The sequence below is a fragment of the Glycine soja genome, chromosome 16 (genome assembly GCF_004193775.1).
Source record: "Glycine soja cultivar W05 chromosome 16, ASM419377v2, whole genome shotgun sequence".
Classification (NCBI taxonomy): domain Eukaryota; kingdom Viridiplantae; phylum Streptophyta; class Magnoliopsida; order Fabales; family Fabaceae; genus Glycine; species Glycine soja.
In genome coordinates this window covers 3,411,710-3,428,673 of record NC_041017.1, presented here as the reverse complement: position 1 = coordinate 3,428,673, position 16,964 = coordinate 3,411,710, and the positions used below count along the sequence as shown (strand labels likewise).

General features: G+C 30.4%; 1 protein-coding gene and 1 pseudogene across 1 annotated transcript; one reads left to right on the top strand and one right to left on the bottom strand.

Annotated features, from left to right (window-relative positions):
- Positions 1-724: 724 nt before the first annotated feature.
- LOC114391074 (BTB/POZ and MATH domain-containing protein 4-like) lies at positions 725-3,545 on the bottom strand. Its single transcript, XM_028352068.1, has 3 exons — positions 3,311-3,545; positions 909-1,156; positions 725-745 (listed from the first exon to the last, which is right to left on the bottom strand). Exons 1-3 carry the CDS (start codon positions 3,543-3,545, stop codon positions 725-727), a joined length of 504 nt encoding a protein of 167 aa, XP_028207869.1.
- A 6,899-nt stretch (positions 3,546-10,444) lies between these two features.
- Positions 10,445-12,990, top strand: LOC114391073 (annotated as a pseudogene).
- Positions 12,991-16,964: the final 3,974 nt, after the last annotated feature.

Genomic DNA, 16,964 nt, shown 5'->3' with positions numbered 1-16,964 from the left:
TATAAACAATTTTTTTTCACGAAAACTGAAAGAGAATGGGTCTCCGCTGGATGTTGTATTGTGTTGTTAATTGGTTTGAATCTAGTCACTTTTGGTTTTCATTCAACTTTGCTTGAAATAAATAATAAATGGAAAACAAAGAAAAGAAAGAAAGGAATTAATGAGTTGAAGAAAAAATTTAATAATTTCAAGAAAAAAATTAATGATTTAAAGAAAAGCTTAATGAATTTTGAAGATTTTGTGCGCATGAGATTTTCCATCCTGAATATTATCGCTGACATTATATAAATTTTTCTCCTATAGTAGATGTTAGTTTTCCTTTTTTATGTTTGACGTTTCTCAACAAAAAATTTCTTGTAAATTTTTGGTCCTGAGTAGCATGGCAAATTATACATATGAAAGCTAACATTTTTCGACATAAAATAGCCATCTTTGAGTTTTCTAAACCACACTTTGCTACTGTATTTAAACAATTTTTGCATATACAATAAAAAAATGCCAGAGTATCAAAAACTTCATTTTTAGGTCACCAAAGACCCTAGAAAATACACCAAACATATAAACATATTAGAGCTACCATTTCTACATGTAAAGGATCCATTTTTAAGTGCTTAAACATGAGATAATTCACTTTTTTGTCCAGCACTTATAAACATCAATTTCCACACAAAGTTCAATTCTTTACAACATAGAACAAGCAAAAAAGTAGTCTCAATGACCCATCCTAAGTAGAGTCAAGCAAAGCCTGCGCAACAATAGGACACCAGAAACATTAGATAACCATACAAATGATATGATATGCCACTCTGAAAATGAATTAAATAGCATTTATGTTGCATGGAACAAAAAATAACTGCAAAAGGATAAAGAAAATAGGGGGATTTATAATGAATGTGCTACCTAAAAACCTTAGGTTCCATGTCATTAACAACTATGTCACCAGGATCATCCTTCTCCGTTCCATTGAAAAATTCAGTTTCAAACATATGCAGTTGACCAAGCACCCAAAACAAGCATATGTGCATGGAGCCTTTCTTCACCAACTGAGAAAGTAACATCAGATACTCTTCATTCTCTAACAGCAGTCCAAAATGTGCCCCGATATCAGACTCAGGAACTTTTATGGTGTCTTCGTTTGAAAAACTGCTTAAACCCCCTAAGACAACAAAACCAGTGCATCATTGATCACCTCATAACACACGCAAAAAAGGATAAAAAAGCTAGTAACTCAGCATGACATCCAAAGCATGTTACAAAAATCACGAAGCTTTCATTAGCATGTTAAAACAAGCAAACCATCAACTAATAGCATTAAACTCATTATTCTAGGGTTAATTTTTCTCTGTTCATTCAATATATTTCTTAACTCAATTCTAGTCTCTCTCAAAATTTTTAGTCCGTACATTCTTGCAAGAACGCCTGTTTTTAATACCTGGTGATAGTGACGAGTGATTAAAAGTAAAAGCATATCACTTTTTTTAATTTCTTTGCTATTTCAAACACCTATCCGGTTTGGTAAATTTTGGACAGGTAAATATAACAAGTTTTTATAAAAGGCTTAATTACAAATTTTACCAAAATTTTATTAATTTGTGAATTTTACTACTCAAGTTTTATTTTCAAGAATTTTACCATCCAATTTTCATAATTTTGCGCATTTTACCACTCAATTTTTTTTCTCAAATTTTATCATTCAACTTTCAACATTTCAAAAATTTTACCATCCAATTTTTTTTATTTTTGTGCATTTTACTATCACGTTGATAGTAAAATGATGTAAAAAGTCAATTTTTTTATATTTGTGTATATCAGTTATAATTACAACTAATGTTAAAAGTTAAAACTATCCTTCTTTGTGAGCGATAGTAAAATGCACAAAAATTATAAACTTGAGTGTGGTAAAATTTGCAAAAATAAAACTTGGATGGCAAAATTTGTAAAATAATAAAAGTTGAGTGGTAACATTTACAATTAAACCTTTGTAAAAAGTGAAATCAAATTTTGAAATATTAAAAGACTAAAAGTACATTTTATTCTCTTTTTAAATGGAAAATAAACAATTAAACAAATAAAACATTGTTCAGAAAAAAAGTGAATTCTAACCACATGCTTGTTAGAACTAGACGATCTACTTATCTCTAGGTTTTGATGAAAATAAAGATTAAATTTATGTTGAGTAATGTTTTATACATAAGTGAAGCCGAACTTATCAATTGAAGTAAACATTGTAAGATCTTTCTAATCTTAAAACAATCTTTATGACTGTCCATTCTCACGGTGGAGCTTGTTCATATTAAGTCATACATGGCATCTAATAAACATCAATCACTTAAAATGAACTCGTCATATTATTAAGTGTGATCCAATCATTATGTTTCTAATAAGATCTTGATTATAAGGAGAATATTCTATTAAACGATATCATCTTTCCTTTTACCTATGACTCATGCTTGAAATTAGGATGAGAAGAACAATTTTTGAAATAATAGATTTAGGATCATCCTTGCTGAGGAGAACGCATTGCATAAGCCAATGACTGCACCAATCTCGCTTCTCTTTAGTTGAAACATGAAGACCAGATTGACCATAATCAGAATTTGAATGCACAAGATCTTACAATGATTCGATCATCTATCAGGAATAAAAACCACATCAAAGCTTCACTTTGGATTTACTAACATATACATTTATTGAGAAGAAACGAGAAAGAATTCAAGAGAAATACTACTGAGTGAAACACAATGCTTATTGAGTCTATTCTTTGCTTAGCAAAGATTTTGTTCCGAGTCTTACATCATTGTAAACACATTCCTTGAGTGTTAGGATCTGTAATTCTTTGAACTGGTGGTTTATGAAAATTAGGAGTGTCGTAGTAACAAAACAATATTTGGGTGTTCTTAAATTCAGGGGGAATCTAAGAATTAGGCTAATGGTGGCCTAGAGAGTACTTGTAAAATCAAGAATGTCAGATTAAAATACTAGTTAGAATATTAATTAATAGAACCCTTTACAATTTGAGTGAACTAGTATAAATTAAGTGTTTCTACTATTCTCCTTAAGTTTGTCTAAGTATTTCTTAAAGACATATTATTGACACATTAATTTGTACACAAATTTTACATTAAACTATCCATCAAATCATTGGACGATAATCCATAGTCTTTTGTGAAAGCCTAAGACCTATCACTTGATGACAACTCTCTAAGAACTCATTTTGTTTGTCAAATCCCCTTGCAAAAAAGATTTCTAGGTTTATCTAACACATTATTCAACTCTCTTTTTAGTGTGCTTTATTGTATTTCAATGTTGCCTATGTTCAGTGTCGATTCCTTCGGGGAAGAAGTATATGGCCCATCATACCCTCTCATTGTGAAAGTCTCGCTCATGATGAATTTTCTAATGCCCATTCCCTTCATCAGAGAGTAACCCTCTTTTTCGAACTTGTTCGACCCTTCCACCATCTCCATCACCGACCACTCGAACTCATCTGAGCCGCTAGAATGCTCTTGGTCACTGTCACCGAATTGTACATTGCCATTTTCCATGGAAACAAACTTTCCACGGAAAGTGAAAGAGAATGGGTATACCTGGATGTTGTTTTGTGTTGTTGGTTTGAATCCAATCTAGTTTTGGTTTCTAGTCAACTTCTATGCTTGAAGTAAATAATAAAGGGATCAGAAGAAAAAAAGGCAAAAAAAGTAAATAAGTTTAATAATTTAAAGAAAAATTTAATGATTTAAAGAAAAAAATTAATGATTCAAAGAAATTTTTTAATGATTTAAAGATAAATTTTAATGATTTGAATTTTTTTTATCTAATCTTGAGGTTCTCTCCACATGGGACTTTTCGTCCTGAATATCATCATTGACTTGCATGTTATATGATTTTTCTCCTACTGTAGATTTTATTTTCTTTTTTATGTTTGATTTTCTCAAAACTACTCCTGTACATTTTTATTAAATATTAAAATTTGAATAACACATTAAATGCATTTCATGATTTTTTATTCATAATTAAAATATGTTTTAGATATTGTTTTCGTCCCTCCAATTTAGTGTTTTTTCATTTTTGTCCTTGTAATTTTTTATTTTAGTCTTTACAAAATGTGTTTATTTTATTTTTCATCCTTAAAGCACTTTAAATCTGAAAAAAGTGTTTTAAACAATGTAGAAGCACAATCTAAAGCTTTTAAGGATGAAAAAGAAAACAAACACATATTGAAAGGACTAAAATAAATTATATTTTTGTAATGACGAAAATAAAAAAAATGTTAAATTATAGAAAAATATATATATTTAAACCTTAAAATGTTATGAAGTGTGAACATAAAAACTCATGCAAATGGTATAAATTCTAATTATTAGAATGACCCTACTGAGTTTAGGGAAAATGATAATTAATTTTTATTCATCTAAGAATTATATAATTAAGATAATTCAATAAATAATAGTTATAAGTAATGTAATATTTGTTACAATATGTACTTCTAAAATAAAATGTCTTGTTTTTTGTATTTTAGAATGATATTGTTTTAAATATTGTTAATTTCAGCTTTCTTAATTACTCATTTCTTTTCTATCCTTAATTTATACTCTTGCGAACAGATGCTATGCACTTTATTTTTCATTCTAATTGATCATTACACTTTACTACTTTCGTAGAATGACAACATTGAATTTCATTTCATTCTAATCATTAAAATTTATCTTTTTTACAAATATTATTTGTATCAAATTAGTGTACTTTAAATTATATATCTTAAATATCAATCAGTTAATCATTCATTAATCTTTTTCAATTATGTTCCTATCAAATTTAACCCTGGTATGCTCCTAGGGTTTCTATACCATGTGTAATTTATGGGGGTTTTAAAGCCAAATACAAACCTTGTTAAATCCATTTTTTTCTTGTAGTGATTGTAACGCCTTACAGTTTTATATGTGTGTGTGATAGTGATTCTTATATGCTTTATTTTATTTTATTTGGTTATTAAATAATTTTGGAGAAGGCTTTGGAGCTTCAGAAATATAAAAAAGAGGATTTTCATAATTAAAATGTTTTATATAAAATCCTTAAGAGTTTGTGGCCGGACCCATATGTTGGACTTTTGTCTTCTAAAGCCCAACTTATCTTAGGGTTTCGTTAGGTGTTTTAACCTAAACCTTTCTGCCTCTTTTTCATGTTTTTCTTCATTTAAGATAGTCATGTTGTCAGAGTTGTGGCAGTTGAGGATTGAAGAATAGTACGAACTAAGCCACACCACCTTTCATCTTTCTTGCCATGTAAAAAAGCTTCTTTAGAGGTAAGAGAGAATGATATTATCTTTGTCATTGGTATGACTTTGGTCATGGGTAAAAGGGTTGGCCCACCCTAATTGTTTGTAATTGGTGTTAATTTGTATGAAGTGAAAGGGAGTGCAACCACACCCCTGTGTTACCCTTAGTTACATAATAGACTTCCACTTTTTGCTTGTGTTCTTTAAATTGAGATTTTAATTATTATTGGTGTGAACGATTGCAATTCATGATTGCAGTCAGTTTGTTTTATTCCATGATGATCTAACCAACTTTTGGATCATTCATCTTCTTCAGATAGATGTTGTTGCTGGTTTGAATTTAACTCAAGCTTCTTTGCTGCTCTGGTCGAGCAGCGTGAGTTCAAAGAGCACGCGAACATCAGTGCCATTGAAACAGAATGCAAGCTGAGTTATCTTCTGGCTCCTTGTTATTGGGGTAGATGCATACAGTCCATTGGTGCCTTCCCAGCATGAACATCTCACTTTTGATGTATTTCCCGATGTCCATTCCCTTTATCTCAAAATGTGCAATCCGTTCATTGTTTTCAACACGGATCTTGAACTTCTTGCTGCCACCGGGTTGTACATCTTGCATGTTATTCTCTTTGAAAAGTGAAGGAAAATAGATCTGCAGACGCTAGATAGACAGATGTTGTTGTTGGTTTGAATCTAACCCACTTTTTGATTTCTTTTAGCTTCTTCACTTGAAATAAATAATAAAGGGGAAGGAACAATAAAAGAAAAAAAAATTAATGATTTGATTTTTTTCACTTTGACACTAGATTATAGTAGGATTTTTTTTTAATTTTTTATTTTCTCAACAAATTTTTTCTTGTGCATTTTATTAAGTAATATTTAATGCATTTAATTATTTGTTCCTTTCCCAGTATTATGTTTCAAGTAAAGAAGTTGAATGAAATCCCAAAGTGGGTTACATTTAAACCAACAACAACATCATCTATCTATCTAGTTCCTGCAGATCCATTTTCTTTGATTTTTCCGAGAAAATGGCATGTGAGTTCTACAACCAGCTGGCAGCGGTAGCCACAAATTCATGGTCGGTGATGAAGACAATGAACGAATCTCAAAGTTTTGAGATAAAGGTAATGGGTGTCAGGAAATACATTGCAAGCGAGGTGTTCACGGTGGGAGGGCACCAGTGGCCTATATACATCTTCGTCGATGGAAAGGAGTAGAAAGATAACTTGTCTCATCTTCATTGCACTCATTTTCAACGGCACCGATGTTCGTGTGCTCTTCGAAGTCATGTTGCTCGACCAAATTGTTAAAGAAGTTCAAACCAACAACATCTATCTATCTAGCACCTGAAGATCCATTTTCCTTCACTTTTACGAGAAAATGGCATGTGAGATGTACAATCTGGTGGCAGCGGTGGCCACAACGATCGGTGATGAAGACAACAAATGGATCACACAATTTTGAGATAAAGGGAATGGGCGTTGAGAAATAGATGAGAAGGGAGATATTCATTTTATACTATTCAAAAGATGATTTTGATCATCTTCATTTTATATTATTGAAGGTCTATTTGGTGAAAACTATCTTTAAAATATTTAGCGTATTTATAAAATTTTTATCATACTTCAAATAACATGATTTTTTTTTACAACTGACTTTAAATACGCGTGGTAAAAAAATATTTTTTTTAGTAATGTTTGTAGTATGATTATATTTGAATGATTAAAGAATAATTTTTCAATTTAGTTGTAGCGCACAATTTATTTAATTTGTATTTTTTATATTGATTTAGTACTTAAGTAAAACATGGGTAATGACTAATGAGTTCATGTATGCATATATAGGTATTTACTGTTTGGAGGATGAGAGTTAAAGTTGTTATATGTGCATGTAGAGCTTTGAATGAATTGAAACATATATTTGAGACTCAATTGATTCATTACACAATATAATTTATGAACCAAATGAAATGAACTACTACTTAGCTTGTAAATTGAGCTTGTTAAATATTTTTTTTTGTGAAGTGAGCTTATTAAATAAGCATGTTCTACTTGAATCATGTATAGTTTGTCCCGATGGGTTCATAAACCAACTAAATTATACATGCATACATACAAATAACAATAGATAAAAAGGAATATTATTTCTGATAATCGCTTTTTAGTCTCTCTTTTTACAAGACAATTATGCCCTTAATAAATAAAAACAAATATATAAGTCCAACAATTACTATTATTGTTTTCCACTTTTTTTCTAGGAAACCTTTTCCCTCACTTCTACTGACTCTCACACAAATGGAAGTTATAAAAAAAAACTTTGTACCCCATTGTCCAAAGGCTCTTTGCTATGCAAAGGTATGTGGGAGAGATATTGTACGCAGCCTTACCCTTGTATATGCAAAGAGACTGTTTCCGGATTCGAACCCATGACCAACAAGTCACCAAGGCACAACTTTACCGCTGCACCAAGGCTCGCCCTCACAAATGGAAGTTATGTAAAAAAAAAAAAAAATGAACCTCTACTCCCACAATGCCTCAACCCCTTTCACAGTTTTTTCTTCCTTTGCATTCCAGAAATGAAATGCTTTCAAATATAAGTTGGTGAACCAGCCCTCTACAGCGAGTGATCACTCGTTGAAAGAAACAGTGATTTATTATTTTGCGCTTAATCTATTTCTCTCTCTCATTTGCTGAAAGAAACAGTGATTTTTTATAATAAAAAAAAGTCATTTGTCATTTACAGATTAAAAAAATGTCACATACACGTAAAATGATGTAAGTTGTACGTGAGAATTATTGGATAAGTTAATTTTTTTCACGTAATAAGATGATGTAAGTATTACGCTATTTGTATTTATAGTAAGTTCTGATATATAAATTAGTATGCTTTCAATAAATTTTAGTTCTTACAAAATATTGAATCTGTTAATATTTATTGATAATAGAGTTTAATATTGTTTATTTGTGATAGTTTATTTGAATTTTATTGTATAAAATTTCTCATCTTTTTTCTCGTCTTTCGATCTGTTGCCATCTTATGTCTTCATGCTGCGGAGGTTTCCCTCTTCTTTTAGTTTCTGCTATTCTTCCTTCTCATTTCTAAAGTGATAAATCTAAAATTGGTATACACTATATACGAGCCAGTTGTTTTTTTAATCTTTTCTGGTATTTATGCAGAAGATGGAGTGGGATGGGAACTGTCATAGCATGCTTTCCAGCTTAATAGGATTGTCAAAGTTTTGGGCTAATTGTGTTTTAATTTATTAGAAAATACTCAAGTCACACGTCGTATACAAATAAAGTCAAATTAAAATATAAATAAGGAGCAATTCTCGTCTCTTGAACTAGATTTTAGAATTGATTAGACTTTTTACATGATTCATTCTAAGATGATATCCTCACCATTCATTGTTCACGCATCAAACTCAAGAAGTAATGAGCGTGTCGGAGGTGTATTGGAAAATAGGGAAATATACACTTATTCATTGCCTCATAGAAATCAAAATGTTCACAATATTAAGTTCTGCCAAACAGAAGTGAAATTTTAACTAGCTGATCAACTCTAACTCTGGCTGGATTTTATTGTTACATTATCAGAATTCGAAAATGGATATTAGTGAGTACAAGCTATTTTGATTTGGATACACATCAATGATGCTCCAAAAGCCACACTTGCAGTTTCTGGATCTATTTGTTGATTTTAATTCGGCTATAACATCATTTACAAATATCTATATGAAGAACAATAAGGGAAGGATCATTGACAAAGAAAGTGATAAGAACAATATGTACGTGAAGAACAATAATTTCTGCAGTAGGTAGAGTAAACCTTGGTCAGAGAGCAAAACACCACTAACGCCATCGGGAAGGGAGTTGACGGGAAAAGCACGCCCACGGCGGCGGAGGGGGGGCGTGGGAGAGCAAGAGAAAGAGGTGTGGCGTCGGATGATTGCACACGTGTCGGAGTTCTGAGTGGACAATCATTAGACACATAAATTCGGATATAACCAAATGTATATATGCTCAAGTCAAAATTTTACATGTTATAAATTTATAATGGTATCATGAAAAAAAACAGATTTAAAATATTACCCAGACAAAATTCAAGTTTTACAAATTTTACAAATACAAAATATATTTAAATTCAAAATTTACAATATAATGCATAAGCATAGCCTAAATTTTGATTTTATTCTCTGTAAAAAAATGTCTTTAATTCCTTTAATTTTTTATTTTTAATTCCTTAAAATAATAGGTCCTATAAATTTTTTTGTTTGTAATTCCTGTAGTTTTTTTCAGTCCCTGATGACGTGGCCTTTTGACATGACATTTTTTGTTAATTGCACTTGCTGAATTATTAGCTAAGATGACACTTGTAGACATCACCAACCGTACGAAAATTTCAACAAGAACTAACCACAAAAGAAAACGAATTTCAAAGATCTTTTAAAAAAATTATAGGGAATAAAATAAAAGATGAATAAATTATAAGAAATAAAAGTACATTTAAACCTAAATAAACATTATTTATCATTTTACTTAATAATAAAATAATTTCCATGAGTTTTTATTCAAATTTCATTACCTTACTTTATATTAAAACTTATCATCTCACGTTAAATTTAAGCATTTCAAAAATATAAACGGGAACCATGAGAATGGTCAAAGTTCAAATCAGTCAACAAATAATTAAAAGCATTAAATATGTTATTCAACATTTACTATTTAATAAAATTAACAAGAAATTTTTTGTCTAGAGAAATAAAATCGATTACAAGAGAAAAAATTATATAACATGTAAGTCGTTGATGATTTCAGGACGAAAACCTAGTTATATTATGCACATGGAACCTTCAATATTAATTCAAAGTAAAAAAGAAGAATCTTCAACTCATTAATTTTTTTCTTCAAACCATTAAATTTATTCTTCACGATCAACTCATTAATTTTGTTCTTCTTTTGTTCGTTTTTCCTTTATTATTTATTTTATGCAAAGAAGTTGAACATAAGCAAGAAGTGGACTAGATTTTGGAACCAATAACACAAAATCTATCTCTAGCACCTCTAAATCCATTTTCCTTCAGTTTCCCAAGCAAATGGCATGTGAGATATACAACTCAGCTGTGGCAACGAGTTTGAGGTAAAGGGTTACTCTTTGGTTAAAGGATTAATGGGCATCGCAAGCGAGACGTTCAGAGTGGGAAGGCACCAGTGCGCTCTATACTTCTACCCTTACGGCAAGGACCTCGAAGATAACTCCATTTATGTCTCTGTCTTCATTGCACTTGTTTCTGACGGCACCAATGTCTGTGCTCTGATCAAATTCACATTGCTCGACCTAAGAGAGCAACGAAAACATTTTGTTGCTGTCGAAAACCACTACGGTCTCTACCTCAAGGATGGGCCCCACACTTTCAAAAATCACAACAACATTAGTTTAGTTTCAATGTTTTCATTGTTTAATGTTCATTTCCAATGTTTTAACATTCAAATCAGTAATCGACTCACAAGGACATTAGACCACTGGTCAGACTGATGATTCATCTCAATTGAACGGTACAAACTAGTATAAAATAATATATATATATATATATATATATATATATATATATATTATCAATATATCAACTGGTTAACTTGGCTTAGTGGTGAAACTTGCTTGTGTCTTGTGTAGGGTGAGTTTGACTCCCACGTAGTTTTTTTTTTTTTTTTTTTGTATCTTCATGAGTTATGTGCAGCAATGTGTATGATTTAAAAAAAAAAAATGTGAACTAGGCTGAGACATCGGTTTATCTGAAAAAATCGGTCGTTTAGTACCGGGTCATGCTGAGTCGATGGCATATCTTATCTAACAAGAGGCTTGAAACGATCAAACCACTAGTTTCTAGTATGACTAATCGGTTTGAGCCAATTTTTAAAACTTCGTTCATTTCTCCTTTTAAAGAAATTAAGACTAAAATGTATTGTTATATTTATATCTTAAAATGAATGTGAGAGACTTAATCAAGTCCAAAAATTAACGGAGGGTTGCTCTTCTAATTTGGCTTTATTTAGACGATATGGGACTCGACATTTCTTAGACTTGATGCATGATCAATAAATGGTGGGTGACATTTTTTTTTTATTATTAATATTGAATATGAGACTTAAATATTGAATAGAATTTATTCTTGTATCATCTTAGAATGAATACGAAAGATCTAATTCAATCCTAAAAGTTATCTCAAGAGATAAAGACTGTCCTTCATTTATATATTTTAATTTGATTTTATTTTTAGAGGATATATAATTTGAATTTTTCCCAATATTATATGTCCACAGTTTACAAAAAGAGGTATGGTTTCTGAAATAAAATTAAATAAAATTGATATGATTTTACTTTTATCTCTTGTCACTAAGTTGTCAGGGGTTAAAGTCATGTGTTTTATTGAAATACAGGGATTAAAAAATATTAAACTTTTTAAGGGACTAAAGAACTTTGTGATTTTTGTGATATGATTTGGACATCATCATCATTAGTTGTTTTATCTGATTTTGGTGGTGCCCGTTATGGAGTGATTAGTGATATGGCACTGATTTTGTTGTGTGTGTTAATTATTGGGTATTAACGGTTTTACGTACAAAAGGGGACACCTTGAGAGATTGTCTTACCTCAAGGATGACTGCTTGAAGATTAACTGCACTGTTAGTGTTTTGGTGTCGCCCATTGATTCTTCTATGTTAAACACAATACATGTTCTTGAGTCTGACATAGGAGCAAATTTTGTGATGTTGCTAGAAGATGAAGAGTTATCTGACATTACTTTCTCCTTTGTCTGAGAAAGGTTTCATGCAGATAAGCTTGTTTTGGCAGCTCAGTCAACTGTGTTTGAAACTCGATTTTTCGATGGGATGGAGAAGAATGATCGAGAGATAATAGTTGTTACTGACATGGAGCCTAAGGTTTTCAAGGTAGCATATGTACTAATAATAAATTCGGCCGGTTTCAATGTGGCATATCATATCATTTGATAGGTTATCTAATTGGTTTGTGTCCTATTGTTATGCATCAGGCACTCCTATTGAAGATGAAGAGCTCTATATGTCGCGTTCGTCATTATTGCCTTTGTTGTCTGAATCATTTCCAGCAAAGTTGTTAGCTGCTGCAGAAAATATGATTAGCCAAGACTTAAGCTGATGTGTGAATCTGTACTTTGCAAACACATTTATAGATTCCGTTGCCTATATTCTGGCTCTTGCTGATCGATATCGTGCCACCGAATTGAAGTCTATCTGTCCAATTTTTTCTGCTGAAAACCTTGATGGTGAGTTTTCCAGCTTAACTCTCACCCCCCAATTCTACATTTGAGTTCATACTTTATGATTATATATGATATAAGATTGATTGATTGGATGATTAAGAAAGAAAAAAAGAAATTACAGATTCAACTTCTTCTGTTAACAAAAATTAATAATTAATATTTACTAATAAAAAAAAATACTTCATGGTCATCACATATTTTTTAGCTTGCAATAGATTCACTTCATCTTTGGTGTCTGCATTTGTTTTTATTTGTTGACAATTTATTTTCATATCATTTCTTTCTTCTTTTTTTGTCTATTGTCGCTGTCATGCAATCTGGTAGTTTCGAGTATCTTAAGAACAATTGTCCGTTATTACACTCAGAACTGCAAAAGACTATGACAAGATGGGAGAAAAAATTAATGGAGAAGTAAAATAGGAAAATTGTCCATTTTTTTGTGTGAGCACAATAACAAACCTGGGAAATGGTATTAAATGAACACAATAACCTCAAGTGTTCACCTTTTCTATAGTGTTGACACTAGACAACAACCATATATATATATAAAAGTTATATTCGATAAGATATTTTTATTAATTTTTAATTTGTTTATTAATTAAAAAGTTTGTTTTACAGTTGCATAAATATTTTTTTTTTAATAATTTTTTATTAATTTTTAATATTTTCTGAGACTTGAAATAATATTTTTTTTAAAATTAATTTTTATCTTCTAATTTTTTTTATCCTCCATATATTTATTTATTTATTTTATTATTTTTTTAAAATAAATCATGATTTATTATTTTTTTTATCATTTTACACTTTCAGTTACTAACTACCAATTTTTAATTATTAATTAACTTTTCAATTTTTAGTTAACTTTTTAATTTTGAACTAATTTTTCACCTAATTTTATCAACCATAATCCTAAATCTATATAATGATGATCATCATGTAATGTAATAGTATGTAGTGGTTGGCTCGTGATGTCATTAATGTTTTTTAGATCTCATACTCGTACTGATTACATTTACTTTTTAATCAAGATTAGTTACGATAATAATAGTATTTTGATTTTTCAGACATACGAGAGGAAAATCTTCAATTTGAACAAAAAATTAAATATATATTTAATGTGTTTAATTAAAATTCAAATACTAATAATTTTTTGGTTGATACACACAAAACAAGTGGAGGATCGAGGTATTAATAACCTGTTTTTTCCTTCCTAATATCTTTGTGAACACCTAATTTCGTCTATAACTATAAATAGAATATAAAATAGAAAAGAAACATCAGAGAGAGAGAAACTAACAAATAAGATCAAACCAAAAAAAAAGTCCAATTCTCTCTGCAGGGTTTTAAATTTAGTTTGTTTACCACCCAACTCTTTTTTTTTTCCTTGACGAAAGCAAATTCAAGGCATTTCATTATTAATTAAATGAGCAATGAAATAGGGAGTTTGATAGAAAACTTGAAGACTAGTGAAGGATGGAGATGTCTTAGCCAAAGCATGAGCAACTCCATACTATGTCTCCTCAAAAAACCAACAGCATAAGTTGGATTCAAAGACAAAAGCCTCTTATCTGCCACTTCTTTGTTATCTGTTTCAAAATCCACATTTTGCAATCCCAATAATGATATCGCAAACTTGACAGCCAAGCTAAGACCAAAAGCTTCTCCTTCCATGACAGGCAAACACGTTCTTGAAACAATCACCTGGCCAAGGTTGTCTATAACACACGAACCATAGCCTGTGTAGTTCATCTCATTGAAGAATGCAGCATCCACATTGCTTTTCAGCCTGCTTTGAACCGGTGGAATCCATGAAACCCTCGAATGATGTTGCTGCAGAAATTCATTAGGCTTAGTGTCTTGTAATGCTCGAGCCCAGTCTTGATAATAATTAATAAGCATCTCCTCTTCTAACAACACTTGAATCATATCTACTATCATTCCAAACTGCATCAAATATCTTCTGTTGCTGATGATCGATCTGTTGCATTAATAAGAAAAATAATTCCGAGAATGTTTCAACTAGCAAACATAACTCCTCCAACTTTTGTCTCAACCCCAGCTGCTGCCAACATTCTTGGCTACTTAGACAAGTCACAAAAACGTGAAAAGCATTCTCAATATCAGTATCACAAAGAGAACAAGTTAGGGGACAATGAACACCTTTTTTTTGCAAATGGCTCTAGTTGGAATACAGTCTCTACAAACTTTCCGGCACAACAACTTCACTGTCGGTGGCACTTTCATCGACCAAATAAGAGGCCAGTTACTGCCAAGCATGAGGGGAGTGTGACGTTATGTTTACCACCCAACTTTTAAAAAATGTACTGAAATTAAAATTAAAAACTTATAATAAAATGAATTGCTATAAGACAAAAAGAATTTGTATGAAAGCGTGAAAATATGCCCTTGGAATTTACTCAAGAATAAGCCATCTTTCAAGGGAAATTTTTTTTTTTACCGGCATATATATATATATATAGAAGTCTTCAAAGAAAAAAGCAGATGTGACACGCGAACTTAAACAATTTTTTGAACTTGATCTTCTAAGCTTTTGACTTTAATGTTCGTTGTTAACAAAGTTTTTTTTTAACTACACTTAATATAAGTTTCATATCCTCGTAAATTTGAATTATTGTGCAAACCTAGCTTCGTTTTTTGTGAAACCCTAATAACAAAGAATATTTGGTTGTATAACCTTGTGTTAAGCCTGAAGAGGCATTAATTAAAGATAATTGTGAGTGATTGAAGTTGTTAGTGGAAAAATCTGTTGTTCTCAATGTCCAAAATCATGATTCCTAATCAATTATGAACTCACCAACTAAGAATGATCACTAATCACACGATCAATGACAAGCCCACGAGTATGTATATGTCAGGAACAAGATAGACCTAAAATGTATAAAATTACAATGTCTTCAAGAATTTTTCTATGTAATATGCACAAGTCCCTCGGTATATAATAGGTTATTTCCAATAATAAATTGAGTCAACATAACTAACAAGTATTTTGTGACATAACCCCAAAAATGTGTTGAGAAAAGAAAAACGAAAAGGTACTCAAAATTGTAGGAGAGAGCACTCATTTTATAATTTATAAATACTAGCAAAAACACATACAAACATTATCACGTCTGTGTGTCTTTATTTTTTATTATACTAACTAACTTTAATTATATAATAATATATAAAGAAGATCATTAAAATCAAAATGAAAATTATTCATGAATCATGTATTTCATACAAATACACACACAGAGAATTGAATGTTAAATATGATAAATAATATGATATAATTAATTAAAAAAATAGAAATGTAAAGAAATAAATAATGTGTATATATGGCATGTATTTAAAAATCACACCTCAATCAAAATATAGTACTCTCCCTTCATTTATGTATTCCAAGATTTAATATTGATAACCTTTTGGGAAATTTGTTTTCTTTCTTTGAGCCATGTTTATTGAAGACGAAAAGCTTTGGCTTTCTCTATAAATCAGTCATTTCATTTGAAAATGCATTAAGGAGAACCAACGTAGTGCAACTGATCAAGTACACACTGTATACAAAAGATAAACAACTGGGTATAAAAAATATACTATTATGGCCATGTATAAAAATACATACACTGTATAAAAATCATATACATACAATAAAGAAAAAAATACTAAGAAATATTAGAATAAAAATGGGTGTTGTAGTCTAAATAGTAAGAAACAATTGATTGATAACAAAGCTCGGTCTCTAACAACTCTACCTTGAATTGCATCAAATAACTCGGCAGATAGACTCATGGATGGATGCACAACCACCACGCAATATTTTGTCCTGAAATGTTCAGAAATAACAGCCCAATGTGCCAGTAAAAAAAAAAAACAGCCGAATGTGCAGTTATGAATTTGACCTATCCTTCTCGAAGCTATTAGGCCTCCTATTTATCTCAGATTTCAAAATTCAACCTTTCATGCTGCATGAGTAAAATTGTAAAAAAATGTTTCAGAAACTTAGAATACAAAGTTTAAAGAAACAAATACATTTAGTTCATTTGTAAGAGGATTAGCTATATGAATAGGAAGAGGGGGAAAGACATCTAGATTTAGAGTTTGTTTGGATACAAATCATAATTATTTTTGATATTTTTTTTATTAAAAATATAGATTATTTTTCAGTAAATAAACTCTTAAAAACACTTATAATCTTAGATCCAAACAAACTCTTAATCTTTCTAGTATCCTATTTGTCTTTCTAGTGTTATCTACAGTGTGAAAGAGGATAGATAACTAAAGTTATATTTGATATCATCCAATAGTTGATAGAATATATATATATATATATATATATATATATATATATATATATATATATATATATATATATATATATATCCTCGT

What these genes read in the sequence shown, in the direction of transcription:
- LOC114391074 (XM_028352068.1), bottom strand. Translation starts at nt 3,545, where the DNA reads ATGGAAAATGGCAATGTACAATTCGGTGACAGTGACCAAGAGCATTCT. An exon ending in GGAATCGACACTGAACATAG is followed by an intron (nt 1,157 to 3,310) that starts GCAACATTGAAA and finishes TTGTTGTCTTAG; the next exon opens with GGGGTTTAAGCAGTTTTTCA. An exon ending in TTAATGACATGGAACCTAAG is followed by an intron (nt 746 to 908) that starts GTTTTTAGGTAG and finishes ATTGTTGCGCAG; the next exon opens with GCTTTGCTTGACTCTACTTA.